Below are 23,120 nucleotides of genomic sequence, written 5' to 3' on the forward strand. Positions count from 1 at the left end.
CAATTAAAATATGACAAAATGTGCTTTCACAGGCTAAAGTTTGGCGCATTTTGTCCAGCTGGGTCAAACTGGTGACAAGCAGAGATCGTGGAAAAAAACAGAAAGTAAACATTTGAAAGAAAGCAAAACTCAAGACCTTCTGACATGCACGTTTGTCCCACACAAAGCTGCTACATCATCACAAGGCCAAAAAGATCTCGAAGCTCACGGGGGACAAATGACATACAAACAAAATTTCTCTTTGACCTCCTTTCAAAATGGCCGTTAACACTGAGATATTGTGCCAAAGGAAATTTTGTTTCTGCCACAGTGTGACTCGTAAAACTCAGCACTGGCAATCAACCAAACAAACCCAGAAGAAGTACAACTCACACCGTGGGCAAGCAGAGCACAGAAACTTAAAAACCACTCATTGACCCATGCAAAAATATGTACCACGTAGTCAACGAGCATGTGGACAGTGCATGTTATGTGGGATGAGAAATATGCATTTATTACATTACGTAAGTCACATCTATCTACTGTACATACTAGTCACGCATTTTCTTTTACAGGTTAATTAAAACGGTTAATAAACTAACGTATCCACGAAACTTATTCATTAGAAGGGTTGTTAGTGAAAATGTCAAACTCACTCAGTGCAGGCTCGGCCAGATAGCTGTAGCGCTTACGTAAGGCTAGCGATGCAAAGGTATGACGTCGTTCTGGCTTTTCAGTCTGCAACAATAGCAAACAACACAAAAACCTATCAGTTCTATGTCCCCCAGCCTTGCATGGGGCGGCCAAATAAGCAACAACCTTGAATTATTGGAATTTTTTTTCTTCATAATTTATTTTAACTGCCAACCAACAAATCCTCCTTTAAGACCCCGTTTGCACGACAACATTTTCAAGTGAAACCAGAAAAGTTTCATCGCGTTTTGGGCATTCATTTACACAAAAATGCAAAAATAGGTCCCAAGGTGGAACTTTCCAAGAATGCCCCGACTCCACCGCCGTGTAGACCGAGGAAATGCTGCTACTGCACATGTGCACCACGACCGGTGTAAACAGTTATACACATGCTCAGAAGATGGACAATCATACCAATGTTTCGTCCAGAATGTCGTGACTCCCAGTCCATATTCTCCTGGGACTTGGTAGTTTTATTTTGAAGTCACTACAACAACAATCCAACTTGGTCGTCTGTCCAGAAGAATGTCCGCTTTCTCCCTTTGTTAATGTTTAGAGCGTATCGCTCTCTGCTGCATCGGTGTGTGGTTTCGTTACAAAAACAAACAACAGCACCCACTAGTGGCCTTGCACGTTAACTACACCGTTTTCAGTATTTCTGCCATTACAGTGTAAATGGACACCGTTTTCAAAACGTGCAAACGTGCTTTCACTTGAAACGCTGTCGCGTAAACGGGGTCTTAAAGATTTAATGGCACTGTGGTGACACTACGATTAATTACTAACCTAAACATACAATTTATGTCGAGTTACTCCTGATAATGCTGCAAATCTTTACGGTTACTAAGGGTGCTCAATCTTGAACGAAGGACAAATCCACCCGTGACACAAACTGTGAAGTGAAAGGATTCGCATTGACATAAACAGCTTTCATCTCTGGCGTATACCATGCAGAACTAAGCAGCTCATGGTTGCTTTTGATCAGAGAAGCTTGTATTGCCCTTGTGGAAGCGGAAAGAATAAGGCTATGAAGAGCAGAGCAGGGCCGCTACTGATCTAGCGCAGTGGACAGCACATGGTGGGGAGGGTGCGGTTTACCTCATCCTCGGCATCTGACTCCGTTTCCTGGTTCCCAAGATGCATTGCAGAAACAGGGGGAGTAACATAATGGAAAGCAGGAGGGGGAAAGAAACATCAGGGTGTGAAAAAGGAGTGATTGACAGAAGCTCCGACTTGGAAGACAAGCCAATTTAGCAAAATGAAGAGAAAAAAAAGAGGAAATACAAAGGAGAAAAAAATGTAAAACGAAAGCGCCAACATTCAGAAGCCAAAACAGCAAATGAAGTGAAGCCACAAAAAGCCAGCCGAATAATCAGAAGACTCTTTTGCAGACAAGCCCTCAGCCAAAAGCATCTAAATCAAGAAGCAGGTAGAAGAAAAATGACACAGCCAATGACGAGAATCCATTGCAGAGATAACCAATATACAGAGAGAGAAGCTTTAAACAGATAAAAGACACAGTGGCGGCAGATTGGCCAAAGTCTTTCTCTGTTTTTCATCTATCTGTGTTATCGAAGGGTGGAGGGGGCGACGCTACCCTGACCACGGACATGGTTATGGACGTGAACAACACAGAATGGTGAGTTGACGCTACCTTACCTTTTTCACCGCAGGGAGTGTGATGTTCAGGTTACACACGGCCGTTTGCGGGAGGCCTTTTAAAGTCTTACACTCTTTGAGGAAAGTCAGACGGCCACAGGGCTCCTGACTGGGATCCCGAACCTGTGGAGGAAAATGGCCCATTTGTAAAAAAAAATGTTGACGTGGAAATGCAAAACGTTTTGATGCGGTTTAAGCGAAGCCTTAGTAGCGTTTGCGTTACACATCTCCCGCTATTTGAGAGAATACCAAACCTCTGTATTTGAAAAAGTAGTGTAGAAGATGTTTGTTTCCCTTCTACATGGGTCTTATTGGAAAGACAAATACTCCAAAGATAAAAATATAGTTTTCATTTCATGGAGGCTTGTAATAAAGACTTAAAAACACTGCTGTCTTGCTGTAAGTACTGCGATGAAATTAATCTGTGTTATACATCATGTACAGATGGTATTTCCTCGAACAGGAGGTTTGCTGAACTGTCAGCTTGATGCAATATTAAACACACTGTGCCTTCTGACTGTTGCTCTAATGAACAGCATTGGGACAAGTTGGCCCTTGATCTAATCCACACGAACTCCCGGCAGCTTCGACAATACCACAGGCCGTAATGACGCATGACGATTGATCAGGGACGGCATGAAGTTAATTAGCTGATCAATGGCTTGAGGTTATTTAGAAGTGGAAAAGAGAACTGGGTTATGTGCTGTGGACTCGCTGCGAGGCCATAGTGGGTGTTGGGTTCATGTCTAATCGAGTCAGATCCACTTTGAGGATGAGGGTCTTTAAACGTTCACGTCATGCTTAATGTTTCCATAATTTCAGTAACTCTTCACGTTGCAGCCCTCGGAGAAGGTGAGAGCAGCTTCACGTGTTGACGTACCTTGACGCAGAAGGGCAAGCGGTTTTCCTTGAAGGCGTAGAAGTTCAGAAGTAACTGCTGACCAGTTTTGGTCAGAGGGGTCAAATTTCCGTAGCAGTCCACGTAGATGGGCCGGCCCTCCAGAACCTGAACAAACAGGAACGACGTTGGCAACAGAACTCCAAAAATCAACACTCAATGCGGACTAATTTCCAGACTATTGAGCGCACCTGAATATAAGCCACACCCACCAAATTAAAAAAGAAACAAAAAACAAAAAAAAAGGTTGGAGTTAAGCGATGCACCTGAATGCAACACCGGTGTATCAGCAGCATGAAGCTTGTCATTGCTAACGCCGCAGGGTTCAAAGCGTGTGACAAAATTACCGGCTTACAGTCCAGAAATTACGGTAAATCCTCAATTGATGGATATTTTAATCAACTTTCAAGCAGGAAGGACGCTTCCTCAGCGCACCTCGATGTCTTTGCTCCTGGCCACCTCCTCGAAGTTCTCCTGCTGCTCCAGAGTTTTGTCCACCTTGTCGTCCGTCATGCAGAAGCACCGCAGTCTGGACTCCACCGGGTCGTTCATCTTCGCAAACACAACGAACTTGGCCATGTAGGGCACACAGATCAGCTCCCGGTACAGCTGCGAGGCCAAGCCCACCGTCTCTGGGATCTGGTGGCAGTCTGCCAACCAGAACCTAGAAAAGAAAAAGGTGAAACAAGGCACAGAGACAGAGAAAGGTAACTATAAAGCCCCGTTCTCAAAAAGTTCAGTGGCTCCGAGCACCATTGATTTTACTGGGAAATCATAAAAATTTCAAACTCGGTAAGATTACAACAGAGGCTGAGATGAAACATTTCGGCGCTTCTGCGTCTCACCTGGCCGAGACGTTGGTGGTGAACGAGACGCAGTCGTTGACGAAGGTGAGAGGAGTTGTGCCTGTGATGTCTTCCCACTGCGCCGGCGACGTCCCACCTGAGAACCAGTCAGACGGACAGGATTCAGTAAAGTCGTACAGAGGACGGGAAAAACCCTTTCGGGAAAGTGAAAGTGGAGGACGTGGCTCGGACCCGTGATGCTGCAGAGGAGGCGGAGGCAGGGGGTGCAGTCTCCCTTGTAGCCGTTGGTCATGCCCTCTCCCGAAAGGGGCGGGACCGGGATCGTCATGGTGATGGGCTTGTGGAACTTCCTCCTCCGCGGCTCCACGGTGACGATGGGGCTGAAGGTTGCCCGGTTACCCAGGATTTTCTTCACGGTGTCGTCGGGCACCGGCTGAGCCTGAGAGAACAGGGCAACGTGCGTGAGACAAAGTCAAACCAAAACAACAACAAACACAACAAAAAAACTACTCACCTGCAGACCGACTTTGATCTTCTTGGTCAACGCCCCCTCGGGGAAGGAGGCCTGGACCAATTGGACGCTGCGGCTGCACAGAGTCCCGCCCTCCGGTCCCATGTGATTGGTCTCCTGTCTGATCCGTGACACGACCGCAAAGTATTGTGGGAAGTCCTTGGTGACGATGCGGCAGATTCTCTTCCTCTCCAGCTCGTCGGCGCTGTCCAGCTCTACACGGAGAGGAAACACACCGTTATCGCCACCAAACAGGAAGTGAATGGACGTCACAGACTGACGGATATGGATGTGGTTCAATTATTGTTTTCTCTCTACATGTAGTTACTTTTCTGTGTTGTAATTGATGCGATATAAATAAAAACTAAATGGAGCTCAATGGACATTTTGTGCACAACTCTGAAAACAACATCTTAATATTTTTTGCATCGTCTTACTTCTTAAGCCTTCGGTTTTTCTCTCATTATTATGTAAATGCATGCAGCAAATAACCACAATCTAATCAGATCATCTCCTCTAAACGAAGCACCTGTAAGTGTTGTGTTTTGCTTCATTTTAAATCAATTATCCTTTTATTGGACACAGTTATCAGTGAGTCGTCGTCGTATATCAGTTTACAGCCGGTATCCTGTCCCGAGGGGCTTCAGCGGCTCGTTATTAATATGCGAACCTACGCGGGGAAATTCAATCCAACAGGAAATTCCCTTGTGTGTTTTCGGCCGGTCTGACCTTCGTCCATCCCGTTGAGCAGCTGGTTGAGGTCGTCGGTCTTGCAGTCGTACAGATGCTCCTTCCAGGACTCGCCGTTCTCGCTGCGCAGCAGGATCAACTCCCTCTCTTTGCCCCGCATCGAGCCGAAGTGTGGGATCTCCACGATCACCGGCCTGGGGGTGGGGGTGGGGGGGTAATGTCAGGGGAAATACCAGTAAATAATCACACAACACGCAACGATTTTACCCACTGGTCTGATTGGGAGGGAGTGAATGGTTCAATTCTCTCTCAGAACACAGGAACTGTGAAAATGATTAGAGCTAAATTATTTATCTCTAAATATAAAATCCAAGTCATTGTTTTCCTGATTTCTTTGAGCAGGGTGCGATTTGCTCAGGAGGATGTGAGAGAAAGGTTCCTTTCTCATCTGCACCCCCCCCCCCCCCCCAATATTTTGACTTTTTAAATATAAGGAAAACTCTCAAGCATCACTGGAGAAACTCATCAGAGTTACTCGAAACACACATGAATCTGGATTATTTCTGTTTCAGTACATGTGTAGTTCTATGCGTTTTTATAGTTTTATTATCCCCTCCCCTCCACGATCCCTCTTCAACCATTGAATTAAGGCCTGTACTTCCAGAATGAAAAATAGTTTCTCTCCACGAACCAGCAGAGCTTTGAATCACAAATTATCTTTAATACGTCACATTAAGTGCCGTAGCGTTCATTTCTTTCACTTTTTACCACTGACGTAATGTTGGAGTTCTGCTTAATGCTGAACTCCTGCAATAAATAGAAATATCTATTATGATATATCATTTGCAGTTTTACAACTTTGACATTTCGTCATTTAATTTAAATACATGTTTTAGTTTTGTGCCATTATTGCCACAAAGGGAGCAGCACCTGTTATTTTAATGCATCCATTTTATTCCATTTATGTCTTTTTTTGTTTCCGATTGTAGCAAATTAATTTTCCCGAGTGGACAATAAAGTTACCAATGAACTTATTATTATCTTTATACTGTGATAACTCACATGCCCTTCCGTAAATAGCTTACACTTCACGATCATTATTTCTTTTAGCTTATAAAGATTTAGGTAGACATCCACAGGTGAAACAAATGGCACCCTGGTGAATATCCACGAGTTCCTGTGACACTGACACGCGTGACAAACTGCGATGGACCGTGCGGATATGAATGGACCGTGAGTTTGTGATGACAGAGGTGGCCGTGCTGCGGAGTCCGTGACACATTCAAAGTGAAGGAAGAAAACGTGACATGAGGCGCGATGAGGGGCGGGAGGAGAAAGCCGCACAGCCCCGACATTAAGGCATGAAAGCAACGGAAGAGAGGCGGATGGTAAAACTGGAGCCTCGACGTGGGGAATCAAAACAGGAGAGGACACACAGAATAACCACGGTTCACGTCTTAGAAATCCACAAAGCTTGGAATCATATAAGAATTTACATTATTTTATGGAAAATTTTGTGGTCAGATCTGTTGCAACAGCTCATCTGGAGTCAAACACATTTTGTTTTTTAGTTCAGAGGCCACACACAACTTAATTTCACCAAACAGTGCCTTAATAACCCTTCAATTTAAACTTTCAAAGTTTTTCTTTGTTGCAGTGCAGAGTATACGTGATGAAAAAAAAAAAAATATTCACAAAACCTGTTATCGCGGGAAAATTACTACAATCTCAGCATGATGCCAATTTCGATGAAACCTTGTGGCGTTAAATACTTCTTAATACTCTTTCATGACAACATCACCAGCATCTCAGCTCGGGTCTCAGAGTTGTGTTGTGTCACACAACTCTGTCAAAAAACAAAAACAAACTTGTATTATCTTGAAAAAAAAAAGACTTAAATAATAGTATTGTGAGTGAATTATATACATGTGCATCTAATTAATACATAGAATATATTCAAGGATGAATCTTTTTATCAACAAGATAGAAATTCATATTTTCAATTAAAAAAAATGTTTTTGATATATTCATGGTTTATGCAAAAAATAGGTACAGCGAAGAAGAATAGATCATTTATTAATTGCAGAGGGAAATTCTTTGACGGCTTTGCTCCAGACAGAAAAGTTAAAATCAATCAATCAGACTAAAAGATAAATATGTACAAGCCAGTGACTAATGTATGCATAGAAGAAAGGATTGAGAGTAAAAAGAGTTTTAGAGTCACAGGAAGGAAAAGCATAAAATGTAATTAATCAAATGTGGTTTTCATTACTTTTCAGCTACATTAAAAAAAAAATTAAGTAAATTTTATGTGTAATAAATCTAAAACATGACAAGTTTGTACAATTTAAATGATAAGAAATTACATTACTGATTGTATTCGTTGTTTATTGAAATCTGCTGTTATCATTTGCACGCCAAAACAAATCAGTTGCTCCGTTATCAATAAGATCCAGGCTCACAATAAACCATTTAACCTGAAAAACACAGCCAACCCTGCTCACATGAAAGCATCATGGATCAATCAAACTTTTTTTTTCCCCCCCATCTCAACCAAGTCTCTGAATGAATCGCGCACACAAACATGAAACTGTTCTCATAATGAAGTCGCAGCGTTCATGGGAAGCGGGATGACGCTCGGCTCGAGGAGGAAGAGGCTCATGCCCAAACAAGCGCAGTCCGGTTCCGAGCAGCCAATCAAAAAAAACCTGCACATTTCAAGTGATGTCCGAAGCTCGGAGGGAGCTTCTGTGAAGGAAAAGAAAAAAAATACCATGGACTCTAAAGAAAAAAACAAAAACTGCGATGGATTTCAAGCTCGAGTGTGTAGTTTTAGGAAGAAGTGTGACAGTCTTCCACGCTTGATTTCTTCCCAAAACCACGATAATGTTGCGACCCGGCAAATCAAAGTCAACAGAGATGGGAAGCATAATCCATCAGCATGAATCAGCCTGGGTCATGTTGTTCTTTTCAGCTGGACGGAGGTGCGAGAGGAGGAAGGAGGAAGGAGGAAGGAGGGTGTGTTTGTGGTGGTGGGGGGGGGGTTAAGGTGGGGGTTGCTAAGTTTGGTTTCCTACCCAACAAATCTAGTTCCTCTGGGTCCCAGCTGTAGCACGGGACTAACCAGGCTCTCGCCTTCATTAAGGGCTGGCAGCTTTCTGGGGAGATGCAGTTTACTGTGTCCGCAAGATAATGAAACACACACACACACACACACACACACACAAACAAAACACACTCGCAGAGTCAGTAAACACACACACACACAGATACACACACCACCGAGCTCCAGTAATAAGACGACTCCTACAACTTCTATCATGAGGTCTCAGCAACATCAGTAACGGAGAAATTAACGGTAAAACGGTGATATGAACGCGTTTAGTAACTGTTTGTTGTATTTTTAATTCCAGGGAGAGACATGGAAGTAATGCAAATTTATGATAAGTGATCAAAATCACCAGAAAGCTTCAGAGCAACAGTTCTGATGACACTTGGATATGTCAACAGCCGCACAGCAGATGTTTGTGAATGTGTGAAAAATACAGTGAAAACTCATGAGATTCATGTTTGTGAAGACGGGCTTGTTCGTCTTTTCTCTGGACGCTGTAAAACGCGCTTCTTAATATCATGTAAATCTTAAATGGAAATTTAATGAGTTATTAATATTTAATTTATGTAAACTATAAATGAAAGCCATTTCCAAATAAGAAGGGTTATTTATTTTAACAGTGATGAAAGCAAACTGGTAACTTTAATGTCGTCCATGCTTTGAGTTTTAATAAACAGGATTTCTGTTTATGTTCTTCAAAAATACAATTGGCAGCGATTCACAACTTTACACCTTCACAACAAAAGTCCTGGACCCACGAGAGCAGGGGTGTTAAACATGAGGCCCACGGGCCAAAACCGGACCGCAAGAGACTCCAATCCGCCCAAATCAGCAAGCAAATTGTAAAAAAATCCAAGAAAACATTGATTTCTTCACAAATTTCTTAAAGAGTAGCGACACAACCCAACACTGAGACCTGAGCCGAGATATCGGTGATGCTGCCATGAAAGATAGCGACCTTTGTTGTTATCAAACTAGTTTCAAAGTGAGTTTGTAAGAACATGAATAATTAACAACGGCAAAGATAGGTTTTTGTTTTGGACATTTCATTGTATTTTACATCATTATAAATTGGCTTTATGCTGAGGTTGGAGCCATTTTCAGTAGTAATTGTTTTTTTTGTGTGTGTGAAAAGAAATTTTTTTTTGTCACATATACTCTGCACCAAAACAAAGAAAAACGTTCAAGTTTAAATTTAAAGGTCGTCATGGCACTATTCTACCAGCCTGACCCATTCAAAATGAAATTGGACTAAAGCGCGTTTAACACCCTGAACTAGGTCTTGCAGGTTAAAAAAAAAAAAAAAAGGTGTCCTTGGCTTTGCCTTCTTTAAAGTTTTTTTTCTCAGATTTGACATTTTTGTCAACAGAACCGTCTTCAAGTTGCATTTGTATAAATTGTAACCGGAGAGACGTTGCCTCAGCTCAGAGTTGCTCACTCTTAAAGCCGTTAGTGATGTTGCCTTCACTCCGTCAGACGGACACAGGCCTCGTAATCCACCTCCGCGTGCACGTTCACCCATTCACACTCTCGAAAACAGAAATGCAGGGTGGCTGAAGATGGCGGTGGCAGGAAGCGGAAGGGAAGGGGGAACGTGAAGTCGCAGAGCCGAAAAATAAGCACCCGAGCAGACCCGCGAGATCTCGTCTCCGCGTGGCGTTAAAAAAACGGGTGGCGGGCGACCTACCCGAGGAACTGCGCTCCGGCCGGCCCGACCTCCACCAGCCGGCTGGCCAGACCTTCTCCCTCCACCATCGGCGGCGGCGACGCCAGCTTGTGCCTCTTCACGAGCCGGCAGGTGATCCTGGTGGGAGCCGTGCACTTCCTGGGCGGGATGATGATGCGCATGCCGTTGTGGCGGCTCCCTCTCATGGAGCCGCCGCGGGCGTCCACCATGAAGCTGACCAGGAAGCTGATAGGGGGCAGAAGAAGAGGAAGAAGAGTGACGAGCGGACAAGAGAGGAGCGAGTGACGACGGAAACACGGGAGACGGGGGGGATTTTGAGAGAGAAATGGAGGGGAAGAAGTAAAAACATGTCGTCTGAGCAGCAGTGCTGATGGAGAGAGAGATTTAGCCGAGGTGAGGTCGCTTTCCCATGCCGTGACCTTCAAAAACACCGAGCAGAGTTGGTGTGGAGAGGCAAAAGAAACAACGGGAGGAGTTTTTCTGTGTTGGCTTCGGCTGTGATCTGCAGGTTCCTCTTAAAAACCTGCTTCTGTAAAAACTACAGGCCGTTTTTCAAACATCTGTGGCTTCAAATGGGTTCTTATGTCTCCAGATGTGTGAACGACACAGCCGAGAAGCCCCCACAGGAACCTCTGATGACCCCCCCCCCACCCCGTGTCTGTTACCCATGTTAGCACACACACAGCAATAACTTGAGATGTTGTGTTAGTTTGTATGAAGATACTGAACACACAATGGATCATCTGTGGTTAACGAGGAACTCTATCCATCTATCAATCGTTCCTTTGAAACGTTGGAATGTAAGGTAACAGTTTTCACTGTATTCACCTACGTTTATGTTAAACTCAACTGGCTGTTGATCAAAATAGATTTAAAAAGACAGGAAATGAGTGAAGCTCGCTGTTGAAGGATGAAAAAAACAACAACAACAACAAAAAAACACTTGCACTCGGTCAGATCTCACAAACACAAAGCCACTCGGAGGTGTTAAGAGAGTTGAGAACGACAGTCCAAACCACTTCACGTCAGGGTTCACGGTGAGGAGAACAAACACACGTTATGAGAGAAGGAGGGAGGGAGGGAGGGAGGGAGGAAGGAGTCACGCCACCGGAAACAAGGTGTTGGTGATGAGAAGGGGGGAGGGGGGAAACCAATCACAGTCAATCACCTGCTGTCGTACTGCGGGAGCGGAGAGGAAAAACTGCAAGGTGGACGACAAAGCAACGCAGGAGCAACAAGTCAACAAGAGCTTTTCATTGGAAACACCGGCGAGACGACGGCGCCGAGAAACAGTCCGACATGAAGGGACGCTTTCTGGGGGAGGTTTCAACGCTCTTCCCGTTCAACATCAGGTGACAGCCAGGAGAAGTAACTAAGTATTCACACACGGGCATTCGTGTGGACCGACGACCAAGTTGAATTGTTATTACGGTGACTGTCGACGTCCAGGAGAACGTGACACAATGGAGGGTTGCATAAACGAATACTGCTCGTGCAGGTAAAAAATTAAATAAAGAAATTCAAGGGAAATGAAAAAAACCGAATACGTTTTTGTACCACAATAACACAAAAATGATTATGATGCATTAATTTGCCGTGTTGAAGTTGGACACAACAGTTTTAAACAGTTTTCCTTCTGTTCTTTGTGACATTTTTTGAACAAATCTCCCCCAGAAAGTGAAAAAAAAAGTGCGACTCTCACTTCCTTTGCCTCTGTGACAGGAAGTGATTTATCAGAAGGACACATTTATCAATCTGAGCTGCAAACGCGTTAAAACACGCCAACTGCAGAGATGAAGGAAGTGCATTATTATCACCGACACGTCAAGTACAGGCTGAGGAGAACGGACAGCGGGAGAGGATGAGGGTTAGAAACCGCTGCAGGTAAAGACCACGGGGACCAGAGAGGACGGAGACAGACACCTCGTCCTCCCTCTGATAGCGGAGGCAGCAGAGCGAGCCGCTCCCGCCTCCCTTCCCCCCTCGATCGAGCTTACCCGGAGTGTATGGGCGAGGAGACCAGGGTGACGTTGTCCAGTGCGTCGGCGGTCCAGCTGTACCTCCGCAGAGAGTCGCTGTCAAAGTCCTTCGCCACGGCCAGGTGCTGCGAGACAGACGGGAGAGGTCACTGCCGTGAAAAAGTGGAGGAACGTCTAAACCAGACTGCTGTGAGAAAAGAGATCTGGACGATCCCATCAGATCCACGCATGCAGGTCGACTGAGCGGTCAAGACAAGGAAGACTGAAGCAGCTGTTTAAAAAAAGGAAATTAAAGAGGAAGAGGAATTAAATTAAGTAAAAAAAACAAAAAAAAACATAATATATAAAAATGAAGATAGAATAAATAATATAGAATAGAATATTGAAAACTAAAATAAAGATAAATAAAAATGGAATTATATACAATTAAATAAAATATTAATAAAATAAAATAAAATCAAGAAAAAACAATTGAAATAAAGAAAAATTTAATTAAATAAAAATAGTTAAAGAGTGAGCACTCTCTCTATACCAATGGTTTTTATCCAAAAAAAAAACATAAAATAGGTTGACACTCAATGCACTGACCCAGTTATTATTCAAGATAAATTAAATTCAATCAAATCAAATTAAATAACAGGAGATTGGGCGTATTTGACACACCGCAGCAGTTGTTCAAGAAAGTAAAATAAAATAAATAACTGGACATGTGGCATTGCATGCAGATGGATAGATATTACAGGTAGACACATGCATTAAGTAGACGAAAGTTTGAAAGTTTGTTTTCCGTCTGATGAGCAGATGAAAAGGTTCCGATGAAGTATTTCTGCTCCAGATGGAAAGACAAAAACAACCTCTCATCTGACATGAAGATTCTGCATCCTCACTAAATAAATATTGCAAGACAGCAAAGAACTGAAATGATTAACCAAACAAGATATGATGTGATGTCAGTGGGTGAACACAAGAAGGCGGCTGCATTGGCTCCGATGTCGGCGGGAGATGGGAAGAAATCAACAAAATATATAGGATTGCATAATCTGTGACAAATGATTCTGGGAAAGGAGCAACGTCTACCTTATTGCGGTGCTCTACAATGAAAGACCTTTCCTTGCAGAGCTTCTGCAGCAGCGTGAGGGGAGATAAGCCGTTATTCAGCAGCTGGCTCACTCCCACATCAGGTAAAACCGTTCCCTCCATTAATCTCACACATTCCCAGAAGAAAATGTTTTAGATGTTGAACAATGTCAGAGAGTTACTGGATGTGACTTCCTGTAAAAAATCTACCCAATTAAAAGTAGAGTGGGAGTTATTATATATATATATATAAAAAACATCATAGATGTTATACATGTTTAATTGTCTATCGGGTACAAACTAAAGCACTTCAAAGTTAAAATTTTACGCGAGACTTTTTGACATAGAACACTATGATTGTATGTCTGTAACTGACCAAAACAGCCCACATGTCAGGATTTCTGTTTAAAAAACCCAAAAACAAACCCATTAAGGTTTATATCAGAGGTTTCATTACATGATAAGCTTTACATTTAAACTTTAAACTTTTTCATTGTTGTGTGTTTTTAATGTGTCACAAAACTACTTTGTCGTGTCTTTGACTTTCGTCAACTTTGTCTCAAAGGAACAAGTGAGAAATATTGCCACAGGCTTGATAACGACTTGCCAAATCAACCCACATGACCTTTTGTTCTCGTCTGGCACCACAAGCAGAATAGAAACATCGTGAAAAGCTCCGCCGTCACACTGCATGACGACAAATACACTTGATGAAATGCATCAAATTCATTATGAGGAAAAGCTTCAGCAACGGAGTAAAAAATCCCCCGATGGGAGAGCTGCAGGGTGTTTTGCGCTACATTTCGTCATCTCCTTAAATGTCATTCAGGTGCATTCTTACACCAAGTGGGCCATCAGAGTAATCTGTCTGAGATAGCCGCACCCGCCACTAATCTCATTTCCTCTTCCAGTAGAATCTAACAGGATTGCTGGTCTATATGTCGGAGATAACTCGGGTGTAAGAGGATTGGGTGGGCAGCCCCGGCTTTTTAGCACATTGGGACACCGAGCTGCGTCTTCCCCTGCAGATTAGCGGAGGGGTGTGTGCAGATTCACGCGGTGTGACGTTGTACGTACCATTTCCTTGGAGGGTGCCAGCATCTCCTCGATCATCATGCTGTCCCGCGTGAAGGAGCTGCGGTTCAGCGTGTTGGACCTATCGGAACTGAAGGAACGCAGGCTTGGTGCGGTTGCCGAAGGATTAAATTCACAGTGATGAAGAGGGGAAGTGAGGAGGATTGGGAGGAAGAGGGAGTTTGGGGGGTGGGGTGGGATGAGGGTGAACAGAAAAAACAAAACAAAACAAATAAAAACACATTAAATGCATGCAGCTTCCAGGAACCTGCCTGTGACAACTACAACCAGAAGGCAGTGGCATGTAAGAACTACAGTACGCACCTGGAAAAAGAAAAGAAACATCTGAACGTTTAAATAACATCTACACAGCCTACATCTGCTCTTCTTCTGCAGCTCTCTTATGTTCTTTAACCCTCGAAAGCCCTTTTAAAAAGCCCAAGGGAACCAGAGGGGCTCAGGAAAGTCAGGGCAACCTATTGTGTGATGGACAATGGATGACGTTAAACACCTTTATTAATATTTTTTTGACCCCTTAAAAACAGTTAGAAGGAGCCTGTCCTCGTGCGTTTGGTCAGAGTCTGTTTGTTTGGGGATGCGGTTTGGACACAGGATTTTATGAGGCAAATAAAGTGCATTCCTGAGCGACGACGTGATGAATGTTCGCCTGCAACATCGCGGGGAGAAATCACTGCAGCGCCTATTCGCTCCTCTCAAGCACACGGATGGGAGCCACTTGGCTTTTGTGACCAGAAGAAGCCGGAAAATAAGAACAACACCGGGGAAAGTGCCCGCGAAACTCAAGAAAAAGTGTCACGCCCATGTAATAATTTTGAGGAAAAACGAACCTCCAAAAAAAAGTCATACAGGCAACATGCATGTGCGTTTGCAGTGACACATAATGCATCTGCTCTGAAAAACACTTATACTTGAAAACATGGCGTACCGAAAAGGAAAACACATAAAACTCTTAAGACATGACTGTATGTACACAGACGCCAACAAGCCATATCATTATGACCAGCAGGGGAATCCTGGCAGAGCCTGATTTGCTTAAGTGGTCATAATGTTATGGCTCATATTTGTGTATGTTTCACACATGTATATATTGCAATGGCCCAGAAAGTAAAATGTACAACACAAATACAAAAGTTGTCCCGCTGTGCAACATTTGCATTCTCGTTGCAACTTTTGTATTTGTCTTGCAGCTTTTATACTTGTATGTCCTTGTGGCAGCTATTTGAAGTGCAGAGTTTGGCATTTTTCTGCGGCTCTACAATATGGGCTTTTTGTCAGTGTGTTGAATGTCTGTTGCAACGTTTACATTTATGCTGCAGCTCTTGTATTTGTGGGTGGACATCTTTTACGTGCGTTTTGCAGCTTCATGGTGTTGGAGCTTGAACATTTATTTGGAGTGTTTTGGATTGTCGTTGAAGCTTTTGTATTAGTCACGCATTTGGCATATGTTTGCCTTTGTGTTGCAGCATTTGCATATTTGCTGTGTGGGCTTTTGTAGGCGTGCTGCAGGTCGTTGCCTTCACATTGCATTTACACGTTCGTGTTGCAGTTTTTGCATTTGTCCCACAGCATTTGCATCTCGCAGCATTTGCATTTATGTTGTGGGCTTTTGTCAGTGTTTGCATTCATATTGCATCCATGTATTCATAATGCAGCTTTTGTATTTGTGTTGTGTGTTTTTTTTTTTTCATTCAGACTATGGGCTTTTCTATTTGTGTGTCTTTTGCATGACATTGATATTTCTGTACCATCATCAATTAAGATATATTTCTATTTGCCCTAGGCTCTTTTCCATTACGCAGTGCATTTTTGAATGCACACCTTTGTTTGCTGTAAACTCCGTGGCCCTGAACATATGCACGCATTAACACCCCAGAATCTCCAACATGCTAAATGTATGAATGACCTAAGGTCCCTGGAAGCTCGATGGGGAAATACTCCACACACACACACACACACACACACACACACACACACACGCACACACAAAAAACAATCCAAAATGATGCAGCGCTCCAACGAAGACTCAGGCAGAAACAAACACTGCAGTCAAACACAAAAGCAAACACTCTCTTCAAGCAAAGAACCCAGCTGAGAGTAAAACAAATACTGGACAGAGATCACACAAGTACAAAAATATAGAAGACACCGCAGCAGTGCCGGGTGCTAAAATAAAACGCGCCAAAAAAAAATAAAAATCATCATGTTAGTAGTCAAATGAGTCTGACACACACAGGGGAATAATATTACACTGGACCATAAAGTCATGATACTGAGGGTTCTGGAGCGTGTCGAGGGGGAGACGGGCGGGGTGGGTACAGGGTGGGGTTTCATAGGGGGGGGGGGGGGTCTTGTCATGCCTTGAGCCTTACCTGACTTTGGGACTAACATAAAGAACGGACATGAGGAGAGAGATGCAGAGAGAAGCAGGCAGGTAAGAGGAGGCTCAGCGATCGACTTGCCGACTCCCTCGACTTGCAAAAATCTCAGTTGGGAACCAAAACCTTCGAATTCCTCCACTAATCAACGCAGTTTCACCTCAGCAGCCACATTCACTTTCACTTATTTAAACACCGGAGTGATGAGAGGATGAGGAGAGAATCAATCGTCGGCACAAAAGAGAGCAACAATGGCACAGAGTCAGTTATTCCAGAAAAGTGCGAGCTCGGCAAATTCCATTAGATTTAATACAGTTAGTCAAAGTTTTTATAATTTTTACCTCATTATTTTGGCCGACCAGAGGTCAGTCTGCATGCAGCATCATGTGTTAAATACTCTTTTCTTGTATTGTTATGACTGAATTTAAGAGTCAGATCTGATATTATCATCTTTTAATCCTTTTACTTCCCTTTCTGTCACCACTGATGGGATCATCATGCCAAATAAGCAGAACTCCACGTCTGTTTATGTCTAGAAAGTCCAGAAACTACTTCAATCTGAGGTTTGTGTCAATTGACTTCACAGAGAAGCGTCACACGTTTTTCTAATCTAATCTAATCAGCTTCTCATGCAACTAAAAACACACAGTCGTGTTAAATAACTGCTAGATACTGAACATGGAATGTACAATTCCATTGCCATTAAAGTCAAATTAATTATAGATTAAAAGATGGTTCAAATCTGCAGGCAACGCTGCAGTTCCCACAGTTTCCTAATGTTTTGTTTAACGTGGGGGAAACTATTTTGCAGCGTTTGCAAACACTGTGAAGGACGAGCAGCTGAAACACTCTCAGGACAGAAACATCACGAAATAGTCCAGCCTTGAGTGAAGCGACAATCTATTAAATTTGTTAAAAAAATCAATGTTTTCTCTGAAGTTTGTTCAGATTGGAGCTTTTTGCAAGGCCTCTCTTGGCCCATGGACGTCATGCTTGACACCCTTGATGTAAGCAGCAAAATTGCCCAAAAATAGGTCTTGGATTATTTGTGCAAAAAGCTCAATTTATTTTCTTTCTAGTATTTCTTTTTTTGTGTTTCTAGGTATCATATAAGGTCAAAGAGTTACATAATACAACATGCATGCAAATCTTCAGATCACCGACCGATTATTGGACAAAATATTTGAGCTCAGCAGATTATTAAAGATAATCCTGATAAAATAGTGGAAAGCAGACAGAGTGCACCAATTAAACCTAACTTATTAAAAAGGATTAAAAAGGACATGTGAGACGATTGATATCACAGCAAGAGATTACGCGACTTATCTTCATTGAAAAAAATTTACCAGAATGAAGACATTTTGTTAATATTTATACTTTTCCTGAACAAAATCCACATTAACCGTGCAGAGTTCAAGATTCTGGATGAACTGACTCGTACAAGCATGTGATCATAACAACTCATGGACAAATAAAAAAAAAACTAAAAAACAACAACATTGAAAACAACCACAGTGTAATATCTCTTCATAGATCTGTTCTGGTATTGATCAGTCGCTTATTTAACACACACGGAATTAGACTGAAATATGCTTAACTTTTAACTTCACCTGTCATTTGTTCCTTATTGAGTGAGGACACATTTATTTTATTGAGTTTAACCATTCAAAACGTGCTACCCTGAACTTGGACTTATCGAAATTGAAAAAAAAGAGCAGGAAGAGGCTAAAACTCTCCTCCAAATGACTAAACAGGAATTGATTTTGAGTTTCAGAGTGAACTAGTTTGTGAATCCTAGAATACACACACACACTGGGTATGTATGTGTTGATCTAACCCAGTGCTCAAGGCCATGGGATCGAACATGTTTCTAATTTCCTGTGGCTCAGTGTCCGTGTGTGTCACCCTTCAGACATCCGATAAGCCCCCCCGGTCTGCGCCCGCTTGCAAAAAGTGTCAATATTTTCATGCAAGCCACAGAGAGCGGACTATGATCTCTTGCCCGGGAGTCAAGACTCCACTCTCTTCATACTTCGTCTGGATGACGCTTATGCAACAACGCATTGAGACTTTATACCTGTGAGAGGGACCCGGTTGGAGTGTGGTTATGAGTCTTTCTGTGTTTGCAGGTTGATTTTTCCTCTGTGTAATGTCCCCAATCCGTGTTTGTTTTAAATCACAATGGCTTGTGTGAGTCCGTCTTTATATTTGCCCCAACATGTGCGTGATCAGTGTCCTGCATGACAAAGTGTCCCCATAAGTCTGTTTTAACATACGTTTTCATCCCATCCTGGGACAGTGCAATTGTTTCATGTCCATTTTCTTTTTTAAATGTATTATTATTATGATCCTTTACAATTCATATGCTGCTCCCAGACTGATTGCAACCAGCACAGTTTTGTTGTTTCTACTGGCAATGGCAATAAGGTTTTCTGATTCTGAAATATTTGTTACATCATAGAGAACTGATGGTGAAATACTTTTACTGGCCAATTAACTCCTTATTACAGGGGCGTCAAACATATTTCCAATTTTTTTTTTATTTCATGTTGAGTGGGCCAGTAAAATAGAGCCACTACAACTTTTAAATTGAATTTTTTTATTTTTATGTCATGAAAATGTCAGTATTTTTATGAGTAATACAATCTCTACATGAAGCAAATTTTAATGAAAGCTTATGGTGCAAAATACAGTCAAATGTCCCAAAAGCTTCTCCTATAACTGTTGCATTATGGGTGTTTTTTGGAAAATCACGCTGAAAGCATGTCTTTGAGGCCAATGCTTGTTTAGCATCTGTCATGGCAGGATCACCGATGTCTCGGCTCGGGCTCTTGTGGTTGTATTGGTCAAAAATCAATGTTTTCTTTGTCATTTTCACAGTTTGTCGCCTCTTTGCGGCTGTTTTTGGCCCTCGGGCCGTACGTCTGACACCCCTGGTTTAATAGATCATCTTTATCAATACTTAGCATGATTTCATTTAGAAAAAGAAAAAAAAACCTCAAAAAAGGGAGTAAATAAACCGAAAATTTTGTAAAACTGCACAAATCTCCAGAGTTACTTCTTGTATTGCTTGTTTTCCAAAATGAAAACTTGTGTGAAATCATGTCAAATATCCCAGATTCACATTCACATGTCAGGAAACACTGACAACACTACAAGCCGTCCACGAAAAGTGTGTCTGCTGCCGTTTCTTTTTGCACGAAAGTGTCGTGAGGGTTTGACGCGTCCTACCTCTGCGACCGCGCGCCCACGCTGAAGCCCATGTAGCCCTCCTGGGGGAGCGAGTCGTCACCCAGCTCCCGCAGGTCCTGGGGGGCCAGATATTTGTCCGTGTCTCCCGTCATCGCATCGTCACCTGGCGTGTCGAAAGAGAAAACAAATCCCAAGAAGTTATAAAAGTGGCCGGAGGGGAGGAGATCTGTCCCGGAGTCCCAGATGTGACCCCGTCCTACTCAAAAAGCCGGTGAGTGAAAGTCCTCCTGTGTGTTGTTTGCGGTTTCGTCACTCATGCAGACCGGGACAGAGTGGCTCTTTTACACAGACGGATCAATGCCGCTTCTGCCCGGAGGCGCTTTTCCAGTTCGAGCTCTGGCAAACAAAAGTCTCCCTTGTCACTAAAAGCCTTTTGTCTCCCACACCAGATGACCAAAACAATGTTAGCAGAGGCCAGAAATGCCCGACAACAAAACACTCCTGCAAGTCAGTAGCTTGTCTTTTCAGCTGGTTTCATGGAGTTGACTGAAGTTTGGTGAAGGCTCACACTTTCAAATGTCCTCACAGCAAAGTGATCGATCGGACGAGTAAGAGGTTAAAGAGTGGAGACGTACATTACAGGAGAGGCGTTAGCGGCATGTTATTCCCCTCAGAGTTACTGTAGATCGCGGCTCACTGATGAACTGCTGACCGCTGAAAGAGCGAGGGGAGGAGAGCAAGTGCATGCAGGCGGAGAAACCCAGAGAGAAGAAAAGGAAGACATTCCAGCGGCCACAAAGCAATGGAGACCCTCCTCCTCCTCCTCCTCCTCTTCCTCATGTCCCCTCACCTCCCGCTGCTGCAGCAGCACCCCTCCCCCTAGACTTTCTCTCTCACACACACTTTACACACCCCATCTGGCCACATTCCAGTCCACTCTGCTGCAAAACTCACCTCCGGCTTTAAAGCACTTCATTCAGCCGACCGGCCCCGGTTCAGGAGCCTTTCACCCCGAAACTGAGATTCTCCTCAACTTGTAAACCTCTCGTCAGATCTCCCTCACACACACACACACACACACACACACCCACACACACTCACACACACACATATACTGTCTATCGCTCTTTTCCCAGACCGGTGCTCACACAAACAGATCAGCTTTCTCCCGCCTACCCACCCAGCCCTGGGATTATCCAGGGTGTGTGTGTGTGTGTGTGTGTGTGTGTGTGTGTGTGTGTGTGTGTGTGTGCCTGCCTTGAGAACAGACACCTAGAGGAGGACAAAAATAGTTAATGTGTGTGTGTGTGAGTCTGGCTGAGTTCATGTAGCGTCTGAAGGAATTCATGTACATAACAGTTTGTTATCATCTTCCACTCATCTCGACTTTTACTTCTCAACACTGCATTATAAATCATAACTTCATCTTCCTTGTTTCTACATTTATAGATTCTCGTTGTGGTCTGAAGACAGAAGAGGGGGTGTACTTGACTTGGTGGTAAAAAACGTGGGTGAAAAGCTGATAAATAAGTATAACTAATACAAATCAATAAAACACAAACCTTCACAAAACTTTATAGAGCATTTTCCTCAAACTAACACCCAGATTAAAGAGCATCTTCCTCAAACTATCATCCAGATTATAGAGCATCTTCCTTTTCTAACATCTAGATTAAAGAGCATCTTCCTCAAACTATCATCCAGATTAAACAGCATTTTCCTCCACTAACATCCAGATTATAGAGCATCTTCCTCCATGTAACTGATAGTAAACTATGAACTACACAAATTACCAAAAATACTTGACTTGAACTTGACAAAGAGCCAACATTCTGCAACTTCATACATCTTTTAGCGGGCCTATGATTTATACTTCCTATCCAGAGCGATCATATATTAATTAACTTTACAGTCTTTGGAAGGCACACAGCAGTTCATGAGCGGCTGCACCGAGTCGCCGGCTGCTCCTGATTTAGCCGTTACTGGAGATGTTAGTCATTGCCTTAACTCTGCCGGCGAGTATTCCTGTGCCTCCAGTTACACTCTGTATATTTTTAGATCAGGAATCAAAGATGGACGCTCTGCTGAGGCACCACAACAACAACAACACACAGCTTGTGGGCGAACATGCACGTAAGGACGAGTCATAAAAACGCGTAAAAAAACAAAACAAAAACGTTAAAAAAAAGTGGGTTTTAGTTGCTTGGTTTTAGCTGCACCACTTCACACGGGTTACTGGAGTTAGTCACAGCGACACTGTCCGGGACTTACAGGAATAGCTGATGCAGATGTTTCCAACATCCATCTCTGTTCAAACACAAACAAACAAACAAACAAAAAAAAAACATTGATTTCATCATTTGCGCAGGCTGCGTATGAAACGTTCACCTCTTCTTATCTAATGACTTCAAAGTCATTTTCATGATATCTGCTTGTTTTATTTAATTATGTAAAACCATTGATTTTCATCATTAGTGTGTGACTTTCAGTTTTGTTTTGTTTGTCCAATGATCGACCGGGTTTATTTGTTTTGATGTGAAAATGAAAAACAATGCATGTTCTGTGAGTCGTGTTCACTCCGTATGATTCATGTGACAGACTCTCTCCAGACTATACATTATTGCATGTAAATCATATCGTAAATGGCAGCAGCTGAAGGTGCCACGAAAAACTTGGGCGCATCCGCTAACCTCATGATCTGGCTCCGGGCGCGTCGAGGAAACATCTCACAGAAGCAATTTGTTTAAACTACGTGGCGGAAATACAGACTTCAAGCTGGCTGCTGACATCTCGAAGCTATTAAAACCCTTCGGACAGCTTGAAGCATGTGACAACCTACACAGTGTGAAAGCCAGCAATTCTTTACCATCGATGCACAGTGAAAAACCCCGGAGGGCCGGCAGGAGCCTGAAAGTCACACAAGTTATTGATCGAGTAAATCCCAATATATCAATTCTGAATCGACCGGTCTGTGTGTCATCAGCTGGTCAAGAGGTCGCGTTTTGCTGCACTTGAGTTAAAAAAAACAAACAAGCAAACACTCGTTTTCATAGACTTTAGGAACATTGCATTGACTAACATTTTATATAAGCATGTCTCTGTAAGTATAGAAGAACAAAGATGCGTGCCTGCACTCACACACAGTGGGGTGTTTTCATGCATTTCAGTGTCACTGCAGCGACTTAAATTCATTTCCTGGACTGATTCCCAACATTTAAAATACAAATTTTGGAGGGAAAATATTCAATATTTCAAGCGAAATTGCTCTGATCACAACTACAACCATAAAAAACATGTCCCGAGCCCAAACCTCCAACATGTAGAAGACTAAAAGTCCACACAGTGTAGGAACATTTCGCTCTCTAAA

At 43.0% G+C, this 23,120-nt stretch overlaps 1 protein-coding gene across 1 annotated transcript in view; it reads right to left on the reverse strand.

Annotated features, from left to right (window-relative positions):
• Nucleotides 1-23,120, reverse strand: part of LOC308145616 (uncharacterized protein) — a gene marked incomplete at its 5' end in the record, with an annotated part of 97,983 nt that overhangs the window by 25,897 nt on the left and 48,966 nt on the right. Inside the window, 12 exons of the mRNA XM_080517085.1 lie at nucleotides 636-717; nucleotides 2,332-2,454; nucleotides 3,212-3,337; nucleotides 3,665-3,893; nucleotides 4,075-4,171; nucleotides 4,267-4,474; nucleotides 4,550-4,761; nucleotides 5,276-5,430; nucleotides 10,036-10,260; nucleotides 12,033-12,139; nucleotides 14,169-14,271; nucleotides 19,793-19,916. Of these exons, the coding sequence (XP_080373211.1) occupies nucleotides 636-717; nucleotides 2,332-2,454; nucleotides 3,212-3,337; nucleotides 3,665-3,893; nucleotides 4,075-4,171; nucleotides 4,267-4,474; nucleotides 4,550-4,761; nucleotides 5,276-5,430; nucleotides 10,036-10,260; nucleotides 12,033-12,139; nucleotides 14,169-14,271; nucleotides 19,793-19,916 (1,791 nt within the window). The remainder of the gene's footprint in view (nucleotides 1-635; nucleotides 718-2,331; nucleotides 2,455-3,211; nucleotides 3,338-3,664; nucleotides 3,894-4,074; nucleotides 4,172-4,266; nucleotides 4,475-4,549; nucleotides 4,762-5,275; nucleotides 5,431-10,035; nucleotides 10,261-12,032; nucleotides 12,140-14,168; nucleotides 14,272-19,792; nucleotides 19,917-23,120) is intronic.

The sequence above is a fragment of the Blennius ocellaris genome (assembly GCF_963422515.1).
Source record: "Blennius ocellaris genome assembly, chromosome: 21".
Taxonomy (NCBI): Eukaryota; Metazoa; Chordata; class Actinopteri; order Blenniiformes; family Blenniidae; genus Blennius; species Blennius ocellaris.